This window comes from Megalobrama amblycephala, linkage group LG13 (assembly GCF_018812025.1).
Source record: "Megalobrama amblycephala isolate DHTTF-2021 linkage group LG13, ASM1881202v1, whole genome shotgun sequence".
Taxonomy (NCBI): domain Eukaryota; kingdom Metazoa; phylum Chordata; class Actinopteri; order Cypriniformes; family Xenocyprididae; genus Megalobrama; species Megalobrama amblycephala.
The window spans coordinates 34,521,334-34,547,954 of NC_063056.1; the positions used below are offsets into that span (position 1 = coordinate 34,521,334).

Consider the following 26,621-nt stretch of genomic DNA (forward strand, 5'->3'; position numbering starts at 1 on the left):
AACGCACTCTGGTCATAGTATAACTGAGATGCTCTTTTCCCAGGTGGAAGGTAATATTTAGGTCAGAGTGTTGCATTTTCCTCTAATCAAGGTGAAAAGGTTAACATTTTCGGTCCCGCTTTATATTAAGTGGCCTTAACTACTATGTACTTGTATCAAATGATTAATTTAAATGCAATGCAATTATTGTGTACATACATGTTTTTACATTGTACTTATATTTTAAAAACACCTGCATGTAATTACATCTGTTATTACTTTCTGTAGTTACATTTTTAATTACACTGTTGACCCATCCCTTACACCGTACCCCGACCCTTAAACCTGTCCCTAACCTTACCCGTATCCCACCTCAATAGCAGCAAAAGTGTTTTGCAATTCAATATGAACCCAATAAGCACATTGTACTTATTTTTTTGATGTAAGTACATAGTAGTTAAGGCAACCTAATATAAAGTGGGACCAAATTTTTATTTATATAATCTGTATTTACACACCCTGAAATATTAAATGTATTTCAGACTGAAATGGATACCAGAATATATAATTGAAAATAAGTAGGGAAAAAGTGTTCCATGACTTCTTAGGATTATGTGAATGATTTGCATGTTTAACTAACTAATTTATGGTAAATGCAGTATACATTTATTAATTCACTGCTCTACTATCCCTTATTTTTTTTAGACATTCATCAAAGGTTTAATATTGTGAATATTTAAATGTAGTGGGGGAAAAAAATCAATACATTACAGAAACAAACAAAAAATAAACACAACAGTGTATATTTATTGGACTGAAAATGAGACATTATTTCACATTCCAACCCTCAAGATTGCAGTGAAACAAAATGTTGTTCCGTTCTTGCAGTTCAAGTAATCAAGTTTATGAGGAAAATCCTTAATTTTCTTGGAATGACCGGTTTCTCTTGGTCAAAGTATCCTTTGGTTCACCTTTGGTAATATAGGCCCTTATATATGTTTAATTTGAAATAAGTATTTTATATTATAGAGTGGGTGCAGTGTGTTTATTTTTCCTCATAGCCCTCAGTGGATATGATTGGATACCCAACTACACATTTCATCAAATTTCAAGTTGACTCAAAATATCAAGCAATTTTGTAATTAATACATTGTATGAAATAACATTTAAAAAAGAGTGACTGCCTGCCCATCAATTTAATAAAATAAAAAAGTGTATTAACTTGTCCAAACACAGTTTCATCTTAGTTGATTCTTGCCTGGCTGTATGCCAGTGATGTTTGTTTACCCAACAGCTAGGCTAGGCTATAGCATAAATATGAATATAAACAAAGTGACATTGAAAGTGGAATTCAAATATACAATTTCAAAACCTGTCACAACATACACTTTATTTTTTAAAGGGTTTTATTACCGCTGGATGGCGACCTTTCCCTGTTTCGTGTAGTTCACAGGTGACAGTTTTGAGAATGATCAAACCCCTGGACGAGATTGCTGCAAAAAAACAGAACATTAGTGTGAAATTATTCATTTTCCCCTCACTAATTTCACTGGCAAGTCTGCTGATTCGGTCTCTGAGCATTTTTATAGGCTGAGTAATGAGTAAAATACCACCAGCTGCGGTAGTGAACTTTATTGATAATTTCACACTTTATTAAAAAAGCATGTGGAGTCTCGATTTTAACCCGAGTTGAAAACGAAGACTGACAGCTGACACGTCCACATAAAGCTTTCATACACCGTGTCTTGTCGCGTCGCACGCATGCAGTATAAACGAGGCTGTCAGACTCCCAACAACAACAAAAAGTCATTATACTCCGGGTCCGCGCGAATATTTCGACGGATATGTCAAACAAGCGTACATGAAATATTAGTCTGGTCTATACGCCGTGTAAATGAGGTGATCGATGCTTCAGATAAGAGGGAATACGTAAGGGAAAAGTGTGGGTAGCAGGAAAGCCTCGGTGAAAAGAACAGGGAAACGCGAAACTAAAGCTAACTGCCATTGGTTAATGAGTATACTAAAGCAAAGGTCACTAAACTCTGGTACTGTAGCTACTACTGTGTGTGTTCATGGGTGTTGCTCCCAGTGCTCGTGGCATCCAAGTGATGCATCGCAACAGCTGACACTGTTTTGAGCCCTGAAACGAAATATTTAAGACAGCTCGCGCATTGTAGGTCATCACAGAGCTTTTACCCTCCCTTGAAACACACACACGGTCCTTCCACCAGCTGAGTCAGTAAAATCAAAGTTGTTAGGCCTGCCTAGGCTAAAATGACAAATGCAATAATGTAATGTGAAATGTGTGTGTCTTTTAGAGTGTGTGTGAGAGATCAACCTCTGAGGGCTTTCCCTTCTAACTTCCACCTACACACCAACTGTCGCGGCACAAGTGTTATTACTGTATTTAGAATTCTGTGCATATCTGTGGCTTACATAATGAGGTTATAATGTGCTGCTATACACAGCGCATGCCAAATATATGGAGTTTCTTTCATAAATTAACCGATTTTATATTGACTTTACCTCAAAGGACATAATTTGGGTGTCACAGAAGCATAGCAACCAAAAGATTTAATGGTAACACTTCACATTTAGTCAGTCTATTAGCTATCATGAACTATTAAAGGTGCTAAAGAGGATCTTTTCGTCAACTGAGAAACCAAAGACTGTTAGTGAGTTTTTGAAATGAGCACATGCGTAAGAACAACCCCCCTCCTTCACAGCTCATTTCGAGGGAACGCCTCCCAAAACTCGTGCACGAGTATTGGAACACGAGTGTTTGTTTACCACCGGCATTCGCTGTGTCGTGTTAGTGGATTCATTATGTCGGACTTACCGCAGGTAACTCATCTGCAGTTGTTACTCCTGTCTCCTGACAAAAACACTGCATGCGGCGCCTGTGGAGTGTGGAAAGCTGGAGCGCGCAGCCGCGCACGTCTCTCACAAGGAACGTCACGGCAGTGATTGACAAGCCAGAGGGCCAATCGTTTACGTGATGATCGCGTAAACGATTGGCTGATGTTTTTAAGGCCCTACCTCGTGCACAGATGATGTATATTAATATTATTCCTTTCAGTGCACCTAATAAATAGTCTTTTATCATCAACATCCTCTTTAGCACCTTTAAGCAATATATATTTTAAAGTATTTATTATTTTTTGTTAATTGTACTGTATAAATATGCCCTATATTAGGCTATGTTAAAACATTAATGTTAATTTATACTTGTTAAACTTGGATAGTTCACCCAAAATGTCTTGTTTTTTTTTTTTTTTCCAAACAATGGAAGTCAATGGGGTCCGATGTTGTTTTGGACACCATTTACATCATTGTATGTGTAAAAACAGTTAAAAATATACAGAAGACAGTAAGTCGTTCAGCTTGGAACGACATGAGGGTGAGTAAATGATCATTTTACATGTACATTTATGTATTTGACAGACGCATTTTTCGAAAGTGACATACATTGCATTTAAAGATACACATTTACATTTACTCAGTTCTCACTTTCCCTGAGAGTCGAACCCATCACCTTGCCGTTGTTAGCGCCATGCTCTAATGTTTTAGCTACATTTTTTATTTTTTGTGTCAACTGTCCTTTTAACATGAATAAATCATGTAAAGGTATTATTAATTACTGATACTTAATGAATTAACTGATGTTATTGACTTGGATCTAATAAAATACTTATTTGATGTTGTGACACTGATGAGAAAAGAAATTTAATTTACAATGAGGCTCAATAAAAGAACTAGAATTAGAACAGAAAATATCTAAATGAAGAAATATGATTCCTAGGCATAATGCAGGAGCAAATGAAAGACAACATTTAATAGAGGTTGAAAGCAAAATTGGCTGAAAAAGAGGAGCACTGAAATGGAGAGAGCAGGGAATGAAAAGGTGAGTGGAAGGTGAGAGTGGAGGGTAGGGATGATGGACTGGTATTTAGGAAGTAATCTGTTTATAGTAGGCTAACCCTGACCGGCTTCGCCTTTAGTTTAGGGAATTTTCCAGGGGCTGCAGGTGGTATGTGTGTAATGAGAAAGCTTTAAAAGGTTTCCAGTGCTCACAAATAAGGCAGAAAGAGAACAGAGTAAATGTCCTCACATGCCAAAGAACAGCCGGAACAGAGAACAAAGAACAAAGAACAGGCAGTGTTCAAATTGTGGCAAGGGTTATGTTGGAGTCCCTGGTTTATTTTCTTTTAAACCTTGAAGGGGGTCAAGAGTGATAAGCCTCAAAACGTATGATAGACAGAGCCTAATTGCTTTCCTTTTTTTTTTTTTTTTAATAACCCATGTTTTGTCTGCTTCAGTATAGGCTAAAAGGTGAATGTGATTTCACCAAGTACGACATGTTCCTGGATCAACATCTTTGTTGATCCTGGAACAACGTTCCAATCAACCAATCAAATTTGAGGGAAAAGTTTACCATTTATGTCAAGTTTAGGCTTGCAACCAGGGTTAGGTGCTTCTACATCAGTGTTATTCACCTATCTTTCCCCTCTGATTTTAGCAATAAGTTATGGGTAGGATTAGGTTTAGGGTTAGGAATAGGGTTAAGACTAAATTTTCGAACAGGAATGTTGTTCCAGGATCAACAAAATATGTTGATCCAGGAACATGTCTTACTTGGCAAAATCACAGTGACCAGGCTGAAACATAAAAATACTCAAGACATTTACTGCAGTGAACCTTCCCACAAAAAGTGGTTTAGCCTTTAAGCTGCCCTTATTACAAGACCACAATAACATGTAGAAAACAACTGTTATAGAATTAAAATGTGATTTTTATTGCTGTTATTACTTTTGGTGAGTGGTTGAAAATCCAGTCAGATATTTGCTGCCTAACAACATGTGTTGACTATGTCAATTCATTTATTCCAGTATTAGTACATCTTATTGGAATGTGCATTCAATTAGAATGTCTGTAATATTTAATTAGAGTGAAGAATAACAGTCAGCTCAATGCTGAGACTCAAGCACAATGTTTGCAATATATGCTCATTTGAGAAACAAAATGCAGTCAGGCAGCTGTCATCTGATTTTCTAAATCATATGCAGGTCGGCAAACACAGTTTAAGTTACAAAAATGATTTGTTGTAGATTTTTGGGGGTGAGTAGATATTAATAATACTGATCTACAATTTTTGGGTTTTGCACCCCTGCGTTATGATTTTTAGAGCTGATATAGGGCAATTTGTTCAGCAGAGTGATGTAAGTTTCATTATGATGGCATCATCCATGACTTCTAGCATGATGCAATTCATATCATGTATGACACAATACCAGCTTCAGACCGCATCGCTCACTGTTTTGCCTAAAAAGCAAGTAGGCCTACTGTCTAAAACCAGTCATCAATTTATTCATAGATCCAGTCAAAGATGTATTGTAGTCATTTCTGTTTTAAATTGAGATCCCTTCCCTTTATAACTCACTTATCCTCTGCCATTCCCAAGTCAAGGGTCGTATACTGACCCAATAGCATATCTTGAAAACTAGAGCCAATCAACAATTTTAAGCATAATTTTTGTTCTCAGTGATCCAGAATTAGTAAAGATTGACTACATTTATTTCAGAAGCATTTTGGCTGAAGACCAGTTTAATAATGAATTAGATATGAAATGGTAATGGATAGCAGCAGTTATTAGGCCGATTGTTACATCACCATCATTCAAAACAAAAAACTCAAAAAAAAAAGATAAATAATGCAGCAGTCATACATCAAAGATGAACTGTATTCACACTCATGAGTTAAAGACAAGCACTGTGTCAGAATATGCGTACTTCCATACTAGTAGATGAAAAACAGTATGTGAGCCGAGTAGTATGTCCGATATCACAGTATTCATTAAACAGTAAAAGAAAAGTACCCGGATGACCTACTACTTCCGGCGAGAATCTGAAGTGCGCATTCAATCGCACTTTATCCCATGAGGCCACGGGAGAGGATTTGTGAATGGATTTGAAGCAACTGATGCCCTAGGTCACATTGACAACATGGCGGAAATAGTACATCCGAATACATGCACTCATACTGTATAGAACATAATTTTTTTAACGGTTGCGAAGTAAGTTTCAAACTTAATGGAATACCTACTTTATACAGTATGCGATTTCAGACGCAGCAAAGGATCCAACATAATTTTTCGCAAAACAAAAATGGCAACACACACATACAAAAACAAAACAAACTTGCAAACATAATCAAATCAAACAAAAAATATTGCAATAGTCATACATTATAGAGAAATTGTATATTCACTCTCATTAGTACAAGACAAGGATCCAAGATAATTTGTTGCAAAACAAAACAAAACTTGAACCCCACCCCCCCCCAAAATACAAAACAAAACTTGCAGCAGTCAGACATCAAAGATGAATTGTATCTTATAAGCTCTGTAAATCCCTGCATTGTACTCTTGCGCATGTTTAGAACTTTCTGATTGAAAAAAGTTTGATCTTTTTTTGAAATCTGGGACAAATGGTCAAAGTCAAGTTGTCAATATTTAGACAAAAGAGTCTAGCTTTTGCTCTTATTGGGTCAACAAAAGCGATACCGGCAAAGATGCCAATGACCATCAATCATTCAGTGAGCGCATCACAAATTGAGAGCATCTTTATATTGCCAGACATTGATCGAATTCTCCAGCGTCACAGAGCCACGTTCCCAACTTCTACTCTTTTGTTACTCTGTCCATTCAAAATTGTCTTTCAAAACACTTAAGACATGTCTCATCATTTAGCCCAGCCAAGTTGGAACAGTAGGTGAACATTGACCAAACCCTGCTAGAACATTAGGGCCGGATGGGATGCGGTAGAGTGCTGATGTAGCACTGAGCCTGAGCGTGTGGGCAGTAAGGAAGTCCATTAGTGAACATGAAGAATACTTCTCTCTGAGTGTGTTTGTTTCGAGAGCGAGGACGTCACCGCGATTGTGTTGCATTTGTCTGTGGATTATTTAGACTTGCACCTGCTGTTTTAGAAGCATGCTACTTATTTTTTTATTATTTTTTTGGCCATGTATATTTTTAGTCCAACTGTGCGTGCATGTTTTCTCCATGTCTTTCCGTTAAAGGTTACAGTTATTTGTTTGGAAAAGGGATATATACGGTGTGTGTGTGTGTGTGTTCATACTTGTATGGGATCTAAAGCAAAGCGTTTGACGTAACGCCAGACTGTTACTGTGGCACCCCTCTCTCTTTCTGTTTACTTGTCTCTGTTTGTCCATCTGTCTCTCCTTCTCTTTCTCCCTCTGCCCCCCATCACTCACACCATCTAATGTCTGTCATTTCTACTCCTTATCTTCTTCCATTCTCTTATTATTCCTTGTTTCTCTCCTTGCTTCGTCCTTCTCCCACTCTCACCCCTTTTATCTCGCTCTCAAATTTCTCTGCCTCTGTCAGTCCCGCGAACCCTTTTTGTTCATTACCATCAAACGATGTGGAAGCATGCGACTGCAGGAGCAAGAGTCGTCGAATGGCTGGAAGGAGGAAAGATTATGGGCCGTGACTCAATTTGATGGATCGTTTCATGAGTTTAGCATGTCCACTGAATCATAGGGGTCACCAACGCCTCCCACTGACTTCGAGAACACGGTGTGTTTTGAACGAACCGGCGGATGATGCATAGCTCAAGTGTAGTATTGCTGAGTTCACATTAGCAGTAAATAAGGTGGGTTTGTTTTCGCCCCGCTGCCCACTGAGTGATGCTGTTCTGCTATTGATTAGCATCCATGGGTGTGTGTGAGTGTGTTTCACTCCAGGTGGAGATGATGGGAATTTTACGGCCTGTTTAGATGCGTGGACGCGGTCATCCCCTCCGCGCACTCGTGAATCAAACGCACTGGGCCTACACGTCGATTAGCGAGAAGTGCAATTTAAAATAAAACAAGATCAAGGCGAGATGGAGAGCTCCTCCTCCTGTGTCGATGCAGACTGTATGGCATTTAGACAGAATGGTTTCATCCAACAGGGGAAAAAAGAGAAGACAACTGTCTGTGTACTCTGGTGTTGGCATGGTAACCACTCTGCCTGTGCTCATTCTGTTGTTTGGTCATATATATATATATATATATATATATATATATATATATTTATCAGACCAGTGTTTTTCCAGCATTTATCATTCTCTCTCGAACTTTTGCGCTGTAATACACCACTTCATAGGTGTCCTTTAGGAACGAGCTGACCTTTTCTCTTCACAAAAGGAACAAAAGCACTTGTTTGGTGTCACTCTCCCCATCTCTTCGCATTCATAACCTTCCCTGTCGTAGAGACTGAAATCGGCATGATGGATTTCTCCTTTTCTTTTTATTTTTCGTGTCCTCTGAGCTGTGCTCTTAGCTGTCATGTCCGTCATCTTCTCCAGTTAGAACTGGACAGCTGTGTCCCATTTTGTCACTGTCCTCGCACGGTCACCTTTGACCTTTCCAATGGGCCGCTAGCTTTCTGCTGTATCTTTCCTTTCTCTGGAGTTCCCTTTCAAATGTGGCCGGTTTATTTTTTCACTTATTTCTTAAAGGGATAGTTCACCCAAAAATGAAATTTCTGTCATTAAGTACTCACCCTCATGTTGTTCCAAACCCACAAGACCTTCGTTCATCTTCGGAACACAAATTAAGATATTTTTGATGAAATCCGAGAGGTTTTTTTATCTTCCATAGAAAGCAATGAAATTACCCCATTCAAGGTCCAGAAAAGTAGTAAAGACATCATTAAAATAGTCAACGTGACTGCAGTGGTTCAACCTTAGTGTTATGAAGCGACGAGAATACTTTTTTGTGCGCAAAAACAAAACACAGGAGCTGGCCAAGACGCAGGAGCTGGCCAATACAGAGACCGCGTCCGTACATAAACATGGAAATTCTGCACTGCGTTCTCTGGACCTTGAATGATGGTAATTTCATTGTTTTCTATGGGAAATAAAAAACCTCTTGGATTTCATCAAAAATATATTTATTTGTGTTCCGAAGATAAATGAAGGTCTTGCAGGTTTGGAACGACATGAGAGTACTTAATGACAGAAATAAAATTTTTAGGTGAACTAAGTCTGCCCACTTTCCACTCTGTGTCATTGTTTTAATATCTCCTGGATTGGCCGCTGGGGAATTAAGCCTGTGTCATGCCCCTAGATTATATGATACCGGATACATGTATGGAAATAGCGTGACCTTGCATCATCACCATGGCTACCGCGCGGGACCACGATGACTGAGCTTGCTGCCGATGATGTCACCGGGCGACATATGGCTTATGCTGTAATAGTCACTAAATCTGGGGAAATCGCCTTTCCAGTTGACATGAGTATTTAATTTATTCGTACCTGTCAAGTAAAATATTCTCTGTCCACGTTGATGGAGCACCATCCTGCTATATCCGGTTTAGGGAGCCTGAAATGTTAGATTTTACGTGGTAATTACCGGAGCCAGAACATAATGACATGATGGAGAGGACACTGTTGCCGTGAGATAGCAAAGTGATGAGCCACTTTCACCTGGAAACTCATTTAAACTGCTTTTTTTCCTTTTATCCCTTTTTTTTTTAGATCTACCATGCATTAGCAAGGGTCAGCATCCCGTGCGGTGGACATATGTGCTGAATGGGCAGCTGTGGTTTGTGCTCATCATAAAAAGCGGATGTCAACATTGGCAATGTGGTCACTTAAAGGTTTGCCTGAAAGGATATCTTAAGGAGATATTTCTCCCAAAAAGTTCATAAAGAATGTTGAAGAATTTTTGAAGAATGTTGGTAATTAAACAGTTTTGGTTACCATTGACTGTGGAGACAAAAAAAATCACTGTGACATTTCTCAAAATGTTTTCCACAGAATAAAGTCATATGGGTTTGGAAAGACATGAGGGTGAAGAAATGATTTTGATTTTTGGGTGAACCATCCCTTTAATGAATACAAAGTTGTCAGTTTAAGGGATGTCTGTTAGACTGGCATCGGCAGCCGTGTATTTCCCAGTGACAGGTGTTGTTTCTGGGGACAAAGGGTCAGTTAGGTCTACTTTCGTGGGAAAATGCCTAGCGACTATGCCCTTGGCCACCTGTTGGTGGGACTTCGACCTGTTGTGGCAGCTGTGTGTTTATACCCCTATGTTGATGAGACATTGACAAGATATGTCATGATTCTGTGACTTGAAATCTTAGGTTTAAATGCTGCCTTAAATTTTTGAAGTGAAAAGTTAATGGAACTTTTTTTAACAACTTGAATGTAATCACTGATGAAGAAACCAAGATGCATCTCTCTCTCTCTCTCTCTCTCTTTCAAAAAAAAAAAAAAAGTAGAAAACGGCAAATGAATTATTATGAAAAATTAAAATTATTGCTCCAACAGTTATTGTTACTAATAATTACTCATAATTACATAAAATACTCATAATTGACCCTTCACCGGGAGTTTGATTGACAAGCGATCTAACCAATCATAACGCAGAATCCGCCATTTTGACAAAGCAGTCAGGAGTTAGAAGATTAACCTCGGTGGTGAACTTGAAAAATGGTGTGTATTTACGTCTTTCCGCGTTTTGAACAACATTCCTTCTCATGTTCATTTATGTTTATTTGATGCTATAAATTAACTAGTATGAGAGATGATCGGTTCACGAGCCGCTTGAGCTGAGGCACTACAGCAATCTGTCACGACACATTAAAGAGCCACAAAAGGTTTTTTTTTTTATTGTTCGAATTTCTTAAAAAAAAATACACAATTTAAAAGCTGGGACTTTGTTTAATATCATAAGTAACCTGCTCTGTCTTGTCTGTCGACGTGTTGCCAGTGTCCTCTTTGCTCCACTATGTAATTTTCACTCTGTGTGGCGCTATGGTGCCAAGGCTTGTTGAACAAAGCAACAGTAACTAAGAGGGGCGGGTCTTTGCGAAGGATCAATTTGTTTGTTTGTTTAAAAGGCACTTTTATGTAAGGAATAATTGATAACGGGCGTTGAATTCTTAGAAAATAACACACATGGCGTTGTGGCTGTTACACCTGTGGTGGTGTGCATTGTTTTCTAAGAATTCAACGGCCCGGAGTCAATTGACCTTTCGCCGGGAGTTTGATTGACAAGCGATCTAACCAATCAGAACGCCGCATCCGCCATTTTGTCCGACAAAGCAGCCAGTAGTTAAAAGATTAACCTCGGTGGAGTTAAACTTGAAAAATGGTGTGTATTGACGTCTTTCCGCGTTTGAAACAACATTCATTCTCATGTTCATGGACTAATAGGAAGAGATGATCGGTTTTTACGAGCGGTTGAGCTGAGGATCTACAGCAATCTGTCACGACCATGGTTACGACACATTAAAGAGCAACAAAACGGTTTTTATTGTTTGAATTTCTTTAATAACTACACGGTTTGAAAGCTGGGACTTTGTTTAATATCATAAGTAACCTGCTCTGTCTTGTCTGTCGATGTGTGGTCAGTATCCTCTTTGTTCCGCGATGTATTTTTCACTGCGTGTGGAGTGACAGCGCCACGGCTTGTCGGACAAAGCAACAGTAACTAAGGGGGGCGGGGCTCGGCGAAAGGCTAATTATTCCGCTTATTCTACGGTCGGTTATCACACCTCAAGACACTGTTACAATGTTGACATTTGTCAGTTTTGTCAAGCATCCGTTGCTAAAGCATGATTTCAGAACTAGTAACAGAGGATTGAGCCTTGATAGCAGAATAATACCGTTATTATAGTCATTAGCCTACTGCAGTTGAGAGAGAGAGAGAGAGAATGAGCATATGCCATAGACTGTAAAAATGCGAATTAGCCTACCTGAGTCTGTGCGTCTCTCACGGCAGCAGTGTTTCTCTACCTCAAGAACCGCACAGTTATTACCTCGCTGGTGAGAAATGTCATGTAGCTTTTAAATTGCTAAACTATTTTAGTGATTATTTCGTTAGAGCAGCGCTGACAAAATGTTGCTGTGCGAGTGTGTGTCCACAGTAACATTTGAAAGAGAGAGAGTATGTGCTTTCGGGACACAACAAAACGTATTTTGTGGCAAAAACCATGACACTGATTTGTCGTTTTCATCCTATTGTTTACTATATTTATTTGTTTGGTTAGTGTCCTTGTGAGTTTTTCTTTTGCGGTTGTAGACTGTAGGACCTATTGAGATAACTGAAATCATTTGGCGAAGTGATATGGAACTGCAATGCGGTCAAGACCTGCCTGGAACTACTTTAGCTGTGCGTTTGACTGAAAATAATTGCACACCTTAGAAGGTTGATCAACCAATCAGATTTGAGTATTCAATAGCAGAGTAGGATAATTAATCATTAATTATTCTTTATCAATATTTAATTGTACAATAATACAAATTCTAATTATTATTATTATTATTATTATTAAAAACTATAATAATAATAATTATTAGCATTATTTATTTAGTCCTATTTATTTCAAATGTTATGTTTTATTGAAAAATCTTTGTGCTAGGAAAGCAGGAAGAGGAGTGGAGGAGGCAGGTGGTTTTTCTAAATTAAATGTTCTTTAGTTTTTACAGAGCTTATTTGCTTGGTTCAGCGATGTGTGTCCAATGAGAGGAGCAGAGAGGAGGGAATGGGGCGGAGAAACGGAGCCCAAAAGAGAAGTTGAGAGGGAGAGAGAGAGAGAGAGAGAGAGAGAGAATATGAGAGACGTGCTGTCAGAGTGAGAGCTGGAGGACATGCATCCATTTCCACACAATATCCGACTATCGCTACTTTCACCTTTCCTCATATCCAGATGCTACTTTAAAGCGCTTTTCTTCACGGGAGGCTAATAATGCTTATTAACGCAACGGTTGGATATATTTCCTGAAATATTAAACAGCGCGATAAATCCTTTCCCCGCAATTTATTTTCCGCTTTTATTTCGATCCTTGTTCAGGTGTTCAACGCAACAGCTTTCTTCCGTAGGAGTCTCGTTTAAATAAATAACGCTTTATACTTCTGTCATTAAAAACCTTCAGTCTGGAATCACAGCTTGACAACGAGCCGAAGAAGAAATGATGGCATGATTGTGACAACATGAAAAAGAAAAAGTGTGGAGGAATATTGTTGCACTGCTTTTGAAATCACCATATGAAGGTGGAGAGAGACTGACAGGAGAGAGGTAAGTGACAGAGAGAAAGATGTCTAATGGAATTAAAATCAAACTCATATCTTCACTGTAATTATTTATACATGATTATAAATGTACTAAATGATAAAAAATTATGCTCTTTAGTGTGTATTTTAGAGGCAATACAAATGCCCAAATAGTGCAGAGCAGTGATGGTAATATGATGAGTCTTGGATTTGTCACAGGTCAGTCTAGAGGCCACAATTTGACTATTGCATAAGTTTCTTAAAAATACAGAGACTCTTGCATGCATTTATGTGACAGATATTGCTGGAACGAGCGAGATGAGAGGAGGGGGTGTCAGAGAGAGGGAGGAAGAGAGAAGGCGATGGAGAGAGAGAAAGCTCAGAGCGATTAGTATATATGGATGGGTTCATAGGTTCATCAGTTTTCTCTTTTTTGACTCATAAAGATCTTCCATGAAAACTCCTCGAGCACAATGCAACAACTCAGTTTCACCCAACACTTTCAATCCATCCTTCGTTTATTAATATGAGGGGAGTCCCCCATTTAATCCAGCCTCCTTTTGCACCTGCTAATTTTATTCGGTTATAAATAACGTAATGATCCGTTCTTCACTCTCCCTCTCTTTCTTTCTCTCCCTCCAACTAAACTCCAGAGTTGAGGAGCAGAGCACAAACAAACCTGCTGGAGCCTGGTTGCCATGGATCCCCCTCCCTCTCTGAGTCTGGCCCTTCTCAGCGGTAGCGAAGACGAAGAGCAACGTCTGCCCCTCCCTCTCGGTGGTATCTCCCATGCTTCCCTTTCTGGCAACTACCCTGGGACTAACCACTCAAATCATACGGGAGGCAACAGCAGCCTGGAGCGCCTCAATGGCACCCCTTCTCCCACCACGCCGAACCTTCCCCCGGCGTCGCTGCCCAAGTTGCCCCTGTCCACGACACCCCAGCTGTCCACGCCAATCCCCAACGCGCTCCACCCCACTAGCACGCCGCTCTCCTCCTGCTTGGGTAGCCAACACAGCCTGAGCGGGGAGACGTCGCCTGTCTACAATGCGCTGTTCTATTCCTCACATTCACCTTCCACTGAGCGAGATCGGGAGCGGGAGAGGGAGCGAGAGAGGGGATGTAAGCACAGGCAGGCCAGTCCCCTGGTGCACAGGCGGGACAGTAACCCCTTTACAGAGATCGCCATGAGTTCGTGCAAGTACAGCGGCGGCGTGATGAAGCCGCTTAGCCGCCTCAGCGCCTCCCGTCGGAACCTCATCGAGTCCGACAGTGGAAGCGACACCAAAGAGGGCGGGGCGAGCGCAGGCCAGGTGACCACGGCCTCCTCTCAGCACAGTCAATCCCAATCCCAGAACCCCCCAGAGATCGTTATCTCCTCGAAAGAGGATCCGCCTTACGGACACGCTTACGAACTAGAGGCCTCGGCCAATCAAATGTCCATCTACCACCAGAACCACGCCCTCTCCGAGAGCAGGGGTATGCTGGGTGGTTCGGCAGGGGGCGGGACTAATGGAAGGAGGGGCGGTGCCGTGGGAGGCCCAGGAAGGACCGCTTCCAAAGCCCCTAAACGTAAGAATCAGAACATTGGCTACAAACTAGGCCACAGGAGGGCACTGTTCGAAAAGAGGAAGAGACTTAGTGACTATGCGCTCATATTCGGCATGTTTGGCATTGTTGTCATGGTGATTGAGACCGAGCTGTCCTGGGGTGTCTACAATAAGGTGAGGACTTTGTGTACCGGGGACTTGGGTGAATGGTCGGGCACGAGGACACATCCTGCTGGTTCTGCTCTGTCTGTGTGAATAAGAATGAGAGTGCATGTGCTTCCCATATTATGTTCCTATAATAACGGTGGTAAAACTTGGATTCAGCCGTACATATAGTAGTGCAGACTATTAAATAAAGCAGTATACAAGTTATGTAATGACATTCAACAAACAAGAACATATTCTTGACCAAACAAAAATCACTTAAAGTGATAGTTCACCCAAAAATGAAATTCTTTCATCATTTATTCACTCTCAGTTTTGATCAATTTTGATCCATCCACACATCAAAAAGTACAAAATGAGATCAGAAAAGTCATTCCCATGAATCCAGCAGTTTAATCCAAGTCGTTAATCCATGATCATTTTATATGATAAAAAGATTTAATTTAGGCTTTTTTTTCATATATAAAAATTGATCAATGCATATACATTGAGAACATCAAATATGGTAAACACGGCAACCTAAGGGGCCGTTCACACAGAACGTGTTTTTCTATTCCAATGCGCTACTTTCCCATTGTTTTTCTATGTAAACACGCGCTTGACGGATGTGCATGACCGTTACACTCGCGTCTCACGTCTTTTGCAGTGCCTCGGACATGAGCGCCACATTTTTAAGACGCCGTTTCAAGTTAAAAGAATTTCAAATTTCAACTTTCAACTTCAAAATTCGCTCATCAATGTCAGTTCCAAAACAGTGGACCAATCAGAAGAACTCGGAGGCGGGGCAAGCGTTGGCATGACAACTGTTTTATTTGACGGCAACATGGCGGAGGAGGCGCTCATCATTATCTTATTTTCTTTTTTTCCATGTCAAAACTCGTATCTATCTATTCTGCTGTTTGCCTATTTCTATTATTTCCGTTATTATCGTTATTGCATCACGTCTCAAAAGCGCGTCTCGAGACTCTCGCGTTCTACGCTGTGCATTTTTAAAAACCATTCCTGAGCGCTGCGTCTCACGTTTTTAGACGCAAAGACGCATTCTGTGTGAATGGCCCCTAACAGTGCTTGCTTGACGTGTGAGAATAAACCTCACTGGTTCTTGCATGTCAAGTTTCTGTGCTTCCGAGCTTTCGCGTTTACCCGTATAACAACTTTGCTCAGTTTATAATTGTAAAAGAGTGGTCACATTTTCACAGAATTTTTGTGGGTGAAATCTAGTAATTTCACTAGGAATCCATACGATTTGCGATTGGGAATTTCATGTGATGGCGAAACATTTAAACCATGCAGATTTTGCATCGACTTCATGTGGACCAACAGAAAGCTTCTTGATTTGAAAGTGACGTCTGTGTGAATGGTGATTCATACATTGCTACACTATTGACAATAGACCTTCCTCACAATATTTTACAGAAATGTGACAACACCATGCCGTAGTTTCTGTTTAGTGTTGTTGTTTATTTATTTATTTTTTTAAATAAACCCAGCAAATTTTTTAACTGACTTTCAAAGCCAATGATCATTTGCATATTCGTTTTATGAAAAATAGCAGCTTTGACCTTTATTATTGTAACCGCTCGTGTGTTCCACTGGAAAAAGTCACAGGTTTCGAGTGATGTGAGGGTGGATAGATTATGACAGAATTTTGTTTAAGCAAATGATCTGCGAAAAGTGTGACTCATTTGGAGTGACCAAATTTAGACGTGCAATGTGAATGCGTGATTTTTGCCACAAACACCAACAATAATCCTGCAACTTAATCATCAGAGATATAAATAAATGTTTTTCGGAAGTTGCGTTCAAAGCCGTCAGTTTGAATGGGCACAAAGTGTGTGATCACAGGGACCCATCACAGGAACTTCTGTTATTTAGAGGGTGCAAATCCATATCATGTTACACAAGCTAAGCTGAAAATCAACTCTCAAAACAAACATCCATGGAGAATTGGTATGACATTTGTCACCTTTTTGGAACTGAGGACAGTAATGATGCACCTGTGTATCTGGCGTGAGCATGAATGTTTTAAATAGTTGTCTATCTATCTTAGTGAACATACACATGTGCAATAGACATTCAAGGTTCGTAATGCTGCTGCGGTCAGAAAAAGACTGTCAGGATCAGATGTCTGTAGGCTCAGAAAGAATTTTTGACAGCTGAGATTTCTCAAATGGAGTAGAGATCAGTAATATTTGTGTGATTTAAGAAATGATTAGAAACTATTTAAAGGAATGTTCTGGATCCAAAACAAGTTCCCAGAAGTATATTTTGAATCATCCCTCACAAACACAGGCAAAAAATGTTTATGCAGAAAAAAATAGATATCGTGACCAGTACTTTTGACCTACTTTTATCACATTAATTTGAATGGGATAATCTTGTACCATATTGATATTAAAAAAAAACAAACAAAGAAAATAAATTCAATTCTTCGTTATAAACAACATGAAGTGTATTAAATATTACTTTACGCCAGGGCAAGGGGGTTTGTGAGTTTATTAAATAGCTATTAAGTAATTAAATTATAAAAAAATAAGTTTAATAGATTTGTACATTTGTACATTTTAATGTTTTTGAAAGACAAAAGCCTTCCAAAGACAGTAATGCATGGTTAAATGACTCACTGAGTGATAATTCAAATAATAATCAATGTGTTCATCAGGATTTGATTAAATATGCAATTTTGAGAAAACACTTCTTAAAAGTGAAATAATTTCTGTAAACCCAGTGATCAAATCACTGATTGGCTCATGATTAGAGGCTGGTCTGTGTGTGCAATTCCACAAACCTGGAAGACCTTCTGAACGCATATAAGCAGTAGGCTATTTCAGAAAGGAAAATTTAAATGATAAAAAGGAAGTAGTAGAGACAATCAATGAATTATAAATAATTTACTGCCGTTGTGAGAATAAAAAAGTAACTGTAGTCTGTTTACGAGTATTTTAAAATGTACTACAAGTACTTAATTATTGGAATCTGATATCGTAATCCAGATTACATGTAATCAGTTACTACACTGCACTGATCGTGGTCATGCATGCATAAATTAAGAATTTGTTCACATGACATTTTACTAATTTGTTCTGCTTTTAAACCGTCCACATAGCCTATAGTGTACCATCAAGTGTTTCACTGTAAAGACTGTAAGGAACTGAGAGATGAACCAAAATTGTTTGTGGAAACTGAGAGCTTGTTGAGAGGGTAGAGCTTAATAAACCCAAAACTGAAACTGTTTAATACAGAAAGTGGTGTGGGTTGAGTGTGTTTAGCTTCTCTAAAACAGATTTATACATTTTGAAGGAATATACTGTCTCTTTATTTATGCATGACAAACTTCCATTTTGCTCTGCATAAGTTTTGAACCCATGGGAGGCGAGAACACATTCTCGCAGTCTGCTCTTTTGCTAAAAATCAAGTGTTGCTTGATGATCAAAGTAACTGCCATTACAGCCTACAGAGTGTTACTCAAGAACTGACGTTTACTTCAGCTGAATTACAGACTAGTAACATTTTATATAAAGCCGAAGTCTCAAAATCATTGTGAGGCTGAAGTTAGGTAAGTGACTGATTCTTGTGCAGTTACGTTAAAAGGATTGAATGTAACTGACACATCATGTCAAGGTGAAATATTTTCCACTGTGAAAGCCACAGCCTCAGATTGAAGGCTGAATGTGTGTGCGGGTGAGTAAGAAATGGACAGAAAGAGCTGAGCTCATTGTCAACTTATTTAGCTTTGGTGTCAGTTGCCTGATTTTTTTTTTTTTTTTTTTGATGACAGAAAGCTAATATGCTAATATTAGCTATATAATCATTATTGAACCTTATGAGTAACTGATTTTGCACCTTAAACGTACAGTAGGTACGCTCAACTCTCGATTGATTCAGTTTGAAGTTAGTATGTTAACAACTGGATTCTCTTATAAGCCTTATAACACACATAGATGTTAGTTATCATCATGCATGATTTGGGGCGCTAAATGTAGGCATACTCAACTCTAAATTGCGTCCACTTGAGTCTGACGTTAGCATGTTGCTAAGCTAACAGCTGGGTACTCTAATAAGCTTAAAGGGTTAGTTCACCCAAAAATTATGTCATTAATTACTCACCCTCATGTCGTTCTACACCCCTAAGACCTTCGTTCATCTTCGGAACACAAATTAAGAAACAAAAATACAAAATAACGACTTTTTAACAATATCTAGTGATGGCCAAAACACTGCTTCAGAGCTTTACGAATCTTTTGAGTCGAATCAGTGATTCAGATCGCGTATCAAACCGCCAAACTGCTGAAATCACGTGACTTTGGCGCTCCGAACCACTGATTTGATTTGTAAAGCTCAGAAGCTTCAAGAAGCAGTGTTATGAAATCGGCCATCACTAGATATTGTTAAAAAGTCGTTATTTTGTTTTTTTGGTGCACAAAAAATATACTCATCGCTTTGTAATATTAATATTGAACCACTGTACTCACATGAACTGATTTAAATATGTTTTTAGTACCTTTATGGATCTTGAGAGAGGAAGTACCATTGCTGTCTATGCAGGCCTCACTGAGCCATCAGATTTAATCTTAATTTGTGTTCCGAAGATGAACGAAGGTCTTAGGGGTGTAGAACGACATGAGGGTCAGTAATTAATGACATAATTTTCATTTTTGGGTGAACTAACCCTTTAAAAACCCATAGCACATAAATATTGGGTAAAATCGTAGGATTTGAGACGCTATAAGTAGGCATACTCTATTAAAACACAACACATAAATATTGAGTAAAATTGTACATTTTAATGACTCTGAAAGGTTTTTATTGATAATTATTCATTATAATCGATAGTTATTTTCATCATCCACCATCTTGGATTTATTTTTGCTGAGCTTGCTGCAGTGTATTCTGGGATTGCATTTACTTTGAAGGCTGCATGCTTTGAAATTTGTCTAAAATGAGGTATCTTAGGAGGCAGAAAAACCGAGTGGCGTATTTTTCGCCTTTGTATTGCTTAAAATGCTCAGTAGGTTTTGGAACAGCACCTTCGTCTGAAGTGCGTGTCTGTGCGCGAGTGGGTTTGTGTGAGTGTTATGAGGTGTTCTCTTGCATCTGGCACTGTTCTGAATGGGTCTGTCTCAGCATGTATTCTGGAAATCCCTTGTACGTGCGGTTGTGGTCCTTGTTCTGCACAGGTGCTTGTGATATGGCAGATATATAGGAAATTTGTTCTGTCTCAGTATCTCTTTCGCTGCCTGTCTTCCCTGTGGTTTTCTCTTTTGTCTCTACCTCTTTTCCACTTATGCTTTATTTTTATTTCTCTCTCTGTCTCTCAAACACGATTTCTCCTACTTTCTCCTTCTTTCACTCTCTCTTGTACTCTTTTTTTCTTTTTCTTTTTTTTTTTCCTTTTCCTCTCTCTGGTGATTCCTTTCCTCTTCTCTCCTGGTAATTATTCTGGGTCTGGAAATCTTTCTCTTTCTTTCTTGTACTCTCTATCCTTAGTGCTCTTTCTCTCTCTCTGTTATTGTAGTGGGCGGTGAACGGGGGAGTGTTATTGGAGAGGGAGAGAAAAGCGAGTGAGTGTTAGGAGAGATGAAATGAAAGGCTGTAATAAAATCTCTTTATTTGAGATGGAAAACGGGTGAGTGAGTCAAGTTTGTACATGAATAATGGCCATGCTGATTGTATACCATTATAGCCATTATAAAACATCACAATAGAAGCCTGTTAGTGCTGCATCGCCCCTCAGAGCAATTAAAGGGCTTTTCTCTCAGTGCATTACCGTTGAGGGTCCAGAGACATGTGAGATACTGATGCTCTTCCACATCCTCCAGACTGCTTCTATTTGATTTGACTCATCTAATGGGGAATTACCTTTCCTCAAACCCCATATATAGTCAATGGTAACTCCCATATGAAACAAGTTTATTTGAATGGACAACTGAGTGATGGCGGAGGGAATAAATAAGGAAAGTGGCTGCTTAGATGCTGCCAGAGGCTCACATCTCGGAGTGACCGGCTATATTGATTATTGATAATCACCTTTGCACAACATCAAGCGTCTATTGATGGCTTCAATGCACTGCTTGAGCTGTGTGTGTGTGACAGCTGCTTTTGAAAGGATGAAACCAGCTGGAAATTCCTGTTGAGGCATCATTATGTCCAAAACATTTTCCTAACCTCTTAACGCTCTCGTCTCTTTTGAAATGGCAGTCGTGTTTACAGTTTGAAGCAAAGAAACTGAAGAATGCTGTCTATGTTTGAGCATATGAAAATGAAGATTTCACTAGTTTTGTATGTGAAGTGTTTACGCTGATCTGGATGGGAATATGTGCATATTATGGCTGTTGATTTAATACATTGATTTAGTGCATTACTCGTCTAAAAATAAAATGCAATAAAAAAGAACGCAGAGAATTAAAAAAGAATTAATCACAACTCCTGAAGCATACACTGATTGGGAAGTCAGCATAAAATGGAAGTTGTGATTAGTCTTTTATTCCCTATTGTGACATATATATGAGTGAAACGGCTTCTCGAACAAAAAAAAAATATAGGGCGGGACTTTTTCCATCAGGAATTGATTGGATGGCTGTGGTTTGCTATTGCTGTGATCTCATGTGAGTGACAGGTTATCCCGCCCCCGTGCCAAAAACACGTCATCAGAGAAGAGATGTTGTTGCAAGAGGGAGAAGTTTTTTTGATTTAACATTATGAGGGCACATGAATTTAAAAACAATATTAAAGGTGCCCTAGATTCAAAAATTGAATTTACGTCGGCATAGTTGAATAACAAGAGTTCATTACATGGAAATGACATACAGTGAGTCTCAAACTCCATTGTTTCCTCCTTCTTATATAAATCTCATTTGTTTAAATGACCTCCAAAGAACAGGCGAATCTCAACATAACACCGACTGTTACGTAACATTCGGGATCAATAATATGTACGCCCCCAATATTTGCATATGCCAGCCCATGATCGAGGCATTACACAAGGGCAGCCAGTATTAACGTCTGGATGTGCACAGCTGAATCATCAGACTAGGTAAGCAAGCAAGGACAATAGCGAAAAATGGCAGATGGGGCAATAATAACTGACATGATCCATGATATTTTAGTGATATTTGTAAATTGTCTTTCTAAATGTTTCGTTAGCATGTTGCTAATGTACTGTTAAATGTGGTTAAAGTTACCATCGTTTCTTACTGTATTCACGGAGACAAGAGTCGTTGCTATTTTCATTTTTTAAACACTTGCAGTCTGTATAATTCATAAACACAACTTCATTCTTTATAAATCTCTCCAACAGTATAGTGTTAGCCGTTAGCCACGGAGCACTATCAAACTCATTCAGAATCAAATGTAAACATCCAAATAAATACTATACTTGCGCGATTAGACATGCTGCATGACGAACACTTTGTAAAGATCCATTTTGAACTGTGTGAACTGTTTATGCAGTGATAGAGTCGAGAGCTCGGGAGGGGGCGGAGAGCGCGAGCAATTAAAGGGGCCGCAGCCTGAATTGGCGCATTTCTAATTATGCCCCAAAATAGGCAGTTAAAAAAATTAATTAAAAAAAAATCTATGGGGTATTTTGAGCTGCAACTTCACAGACACATTCAGGGGACACCTTAGACTTATATTACATCTTGTAAAAAAACATTCAATGGCACCTTTATATTCATAAATGAATATAAATATTTAACTTATCTTTGTTTGGGGGCTTTTCTCTGAAAATATTGATATGCAATTAATTGCAATTATTTTAATTAATTAATCCTCAAATCATGTATATATCATTTATACAACTGTGCGAAGGTATTGATGTTGCATGCAAATGTTGTGGATGTGTATAGGTGTTTGTATGTGTGAGGATGTGTGTGTTCCTTACACACTCAGCTGTGATTTCTCAGGAGATGTCTGGTCCATTCACACTCCGTACACATCCTTCCTTCCTTAAATAGACAGGTAAAAGGAACAGGAGAGAGTGAGAGCTGATAAGAACAGCATGAAAGAGTGCAGTGTGAAATCGGAGCCTTTGCGTGTTACTAGCATTGTTGTATTTCATCAAATATTTGCTCTTTCATATTGACTTTTTATTTGCCTTCTGCATTAATTAGTTCCACATGCAAAACAACTGTATTGTTGTCCTAAACCTCAGCTGATATATGCTGTACAGTGAGGTCCAAAAGTCTGAGATCACTATGAAAATGCTTCTACTAAGCATTTTTTCTGATTGAATGCACTTCTTTTTCAATAGAAATTATATTATTAGCATAAACATGAGTTTAAGATTGTCTGCATGAACTCCTGATGAAAACCTAATGATCATGATTCATGTTCTCCAGCATGATTTGAGATGATCTGAAGAGCATCTTGAGCTTTAGTGGAAGCAAATCATCTGACTGTCTAGGAGCCACATGGTCAATGGCACACATTTATTTGACTAGACATAGAGCAGAATATGCAATATTTTGATTTCTTTTTTTTTAGGTCATAGCATTTAATTTTTTTTAATATTCTGGAACTCTGTTTATTTCTAAGTTTAAGTCATATTTTGAGGCATTTTGAGTTTTCGGTGTGGTCAGTTTGGTCAGTATTTGGGTCCCAAACACGAAAAGGTCATTTTAGGTCTTGATGAAACTGTTCAATAGCATGTAGAGTTGCACGAGGCAGCATGCATTAAATCCATCCTTCTCTTGCCTCACACATCTGCTCGACCCTTAACAGCCTTAAATACCTGGAAAAAGCTTCTGTCAAATCAATACTTAATTTTCACACTCTCCTCACTCTGTCATGCGTCTCTGGGGAACATCTTAGCTTGGAATTGTTTATTAGATGCAAGGAAGTGTGCAGATGCCTTGGTTGATCAACCTGTTGCCAGTGCACAAGGTCATGTAGCACTGTGTGGGTTTTTATGCCGTGAAAAGTGCCGTGTGTTTAGAGGACAAAGTTAGAAATTCAACTGTAATAATAAGAAATGTTTCTTGAGCAGCAAACCAGAATGATTTCTGATGGATCATGTGACTGAAGACTGAAGTAATGATTCTGCTTTGCCATCACAGGAATAAATTACATTTTTAAATATATTAAAATAAAATTCTGACCCAAAAAACACACACACAAACACACACACACACACACACACACACAAAAGTTTCCTGTGAGAAGAGGGGATAGGAAATGTATTTTGCTCATTATTAAAACAATACGAGTCAATGGAAAGTCCCCACTATGTTAGAAAAAAACGAACCTGTGTTTATGTGTAATCCATCTCTAAGACCTATATAAGGGGTGATCCAGTGGGCTGCTGGACCCTAATCCCACTCCTGCCACAATAACGCTTTTACAGCACTCTCACAGGAGCAATAATCATCAGTACATAGAGAAAAAAAAGAGAGCGAGGGGGAAGAGGAAAGGAAACAAGAGAAAAGATGGACAGCCTGAGAAGGGGTCAATGAAAGAGAGAGGGGGGCAACAGTGCACTGAATTAAAAGGACCTTCAAATGGCCATTAATGCTAAGCTTAATGTATGTGTGTGTATAACTGTGTGCATGTAGGTGAGGCTCTGTGTGTTTCCATTTTTTCCTTGGCCTCTGAGTATGTAATTGGGTTTTCAGGGGTGTAATGGTGTATGTCAGTGTGTAATCAAGTGTGTGTGTGCCACTCGGTGTGTAATTGGCCTTATCTGTGTGTGTGTTTTTCATTAAGTGAGATACATTACTGTTTTTGTAACATTCGGTTTTGGTGGTGGTGTGTGTTTTTGTAGCATTTTTGTTTTGTGGTTTAATAAGACAGTTTGGTCGGTAGCCCTAAGGAATATGGCAAGCCAGTTTAACATTTATTAGTTTGCCGGATGTGATTTATAGCAGAGGTGTGCGGTGGTGTTTTAAAATGAGGAGGCAAAGTCCTTAGTTGTTTTTTTTTATATCAAATGTAAATTCATTAATTCAATTCTATTTTATATTTTTAATGTAATTAATGTTCTATTTCTTAAAACCAAGGATAAATTTCATCAAGTTAGTGTTTTTACGTATTTTTACATTTATTCCAAAATAACTAAAGGCAGTAACAATTTAAATAATATATTTTATTTGTGAACTGATGTTCAGCTGTTCTTTTTAATACTCAACTTATTTTCATCGGTCATCAAGCTCGGTAAACATTGGTCACTAAAAAAAAACCCATAGTCTTCATGTTTTCAGGCCATTTCAAGTTTGATTTTGATGTGACATAAAGCGATAAAATCTAAGAGGCTGAGTTGTTTACTTACATTTTAATTAGTCCTCCCATTAATGCCATCATTGTCTTCATTTAGGCCAATTCGAGAATGCACACAAAAACAAGATTTATTGCACAAACCAATCATATCCAATCAAAGTGCGATGGTGGCATTGCTTTAGGGGGGTCTGTTGAAACTCAATGTGATCAGGGGAAGCAAACCTCCAGCTGTAAATTTACCTCTGGGTGTCACTAGAAAATCAAGTGATTCATACACTTTTTAGTGTCACATTTTGTAATATTTGCGCTGTTTTATTTTTGTAATTTCGATTATCCAGTTTTTTGGGGGAGGCACGGCCTTTCTTGCCTCCTCAGAGGAAATGACCCTAAATTCTAGATATCTAGATTTCAATTTTCACTAGATGAAATTATGATTCTTGAAAAAAATTAATTGACATTTTTGCAAGTAACAATGTCAATTCTTGATATAGTTTCAATAAAAAAAAAAAAAAAAAAAAAAATATTGATATTGTAAAAAGTAGGTTTTACGGCTTATTTACACAGCAGATTTAAAGCTGCTGTGTCTGACATAATGCTGCATAAAAACCAGACCAAACTATGCCTGCTCTGACCCACCTCAGCCTCTAGTATCAAAGTATACAGATGAAATTGCTGAGGAAATGCATTTATGCCACCTCTAGGCAGCATTAAACAGTCTGTGTAAAGACACCTAAATTACACTTTAGAAGCACTTCTATGCCTCCTTTTGCAGATAAGGCTACTTAATTTTCATGTGCATATTGAAAATTGTAAGTTCAATTTGGATTGTAAACTGTAATTTGTTTGACCGTTTTACTGAAAAGAATCCAATTCAAAAGAGTTATCTGTTCTTCAATTATATATTATTCTGATTCTCACCATCCAACAGAGAATATATGTTTTTATTGCTGAAATTTTGATAATCAACAATGTAACATTTTCACAATGCTGCCTGCTATGTGATCAATAACATAGCTTCACCTACATAAAAAGCTGCATGATTTAAAAAGTAGCAATGCTACCACCAGCCAAACTAATAGTTACGCTACTTTTACCGACTTTAGCTAGACTGAGCTATGCTAGCCAATTTTTATAGCTCTGTTCTCTGTGTCAACAAATGTATAATTTTAGGAGAACACAGTTGATACTTTAAAAAAAATTATAAATAAAAACTCCAAGTATCTGGGCTATGAATGAGCAACCTCTGAGCAATAAAGTTCCTCTTGTAAAGGCGACACAGATCATGTTCTCATATTACCAGCTGGGGTTGGGTGTGTGTGTGTGTTGGTGTTGTATTTATTGGCTTATGTGTGTGTTTATAGAGGTTGATTGTGGTTTATTTGCTGTGTGTTTCTGTATGGGGTGATTGTAGGTCTCACGGTGAATGATAAAGTGTGGCGTGTGTGGGATTGGTTTGGCCAGAAGGTTCAGATCATTAGACTGCTTGACTTAGACAAAGTGCTCCGAATGAAGGGTCACACACACAACACTGCACATACAGTGACATTAATCATCTGAAAATCTGTGTTTGTCCAGGACAAAGTCTCTTTTAGGGATGGTCCACACGGTGGCCATCTTGGTAGCAGCTATTTTCTGTCAGTAGAA

The 26,621-nt window shown here is 38.6% G+C and overlaps 1 protein-coding gene across 5 annotated transcripts in view; it reads left to right on the forward strand.

Annotated features, from left to right (window-relative positions):
- The first annotated feature begins 10,439 nt into the window (after window positions 1-10,439).
- The window catches only part of kcnn3 (potassium intermediate/small conductance calcium-activated channel, subfamily N, member 3), a 79,320-nt gene continuing 63,138 nt past the window's right edge, over window positions 10,440-26,621 (forward strand). The window contains exons 1-3 of one of the 5 annotated variants that reach the window (XM_048152754.1): window positions 10,440-10,487; window positions 12,933-13,075; window positions 13,704-14,774. In XM_048152754.1, coding sequence (XP_048008711.1) covers window positions 13,749-14,774 — 1,026 coding nt within the window. In that variant the 5' untranslated portion in view covers window positions 10,440-10,487; window positions 12,933-13,075; window positions 13,704-13,748. Of the gene's footprint in view, window positions 10,488-11,129; window positions 11,149-12,476; window positions 13,076-13,703; window positions 14,775-26,621 lie in introns of those variants that run through there. The other 4 variants (XM_048152755.1, XM_048152753.1, XM_048152756.1 and 1 more) reach the window with 4 other exon arrangements.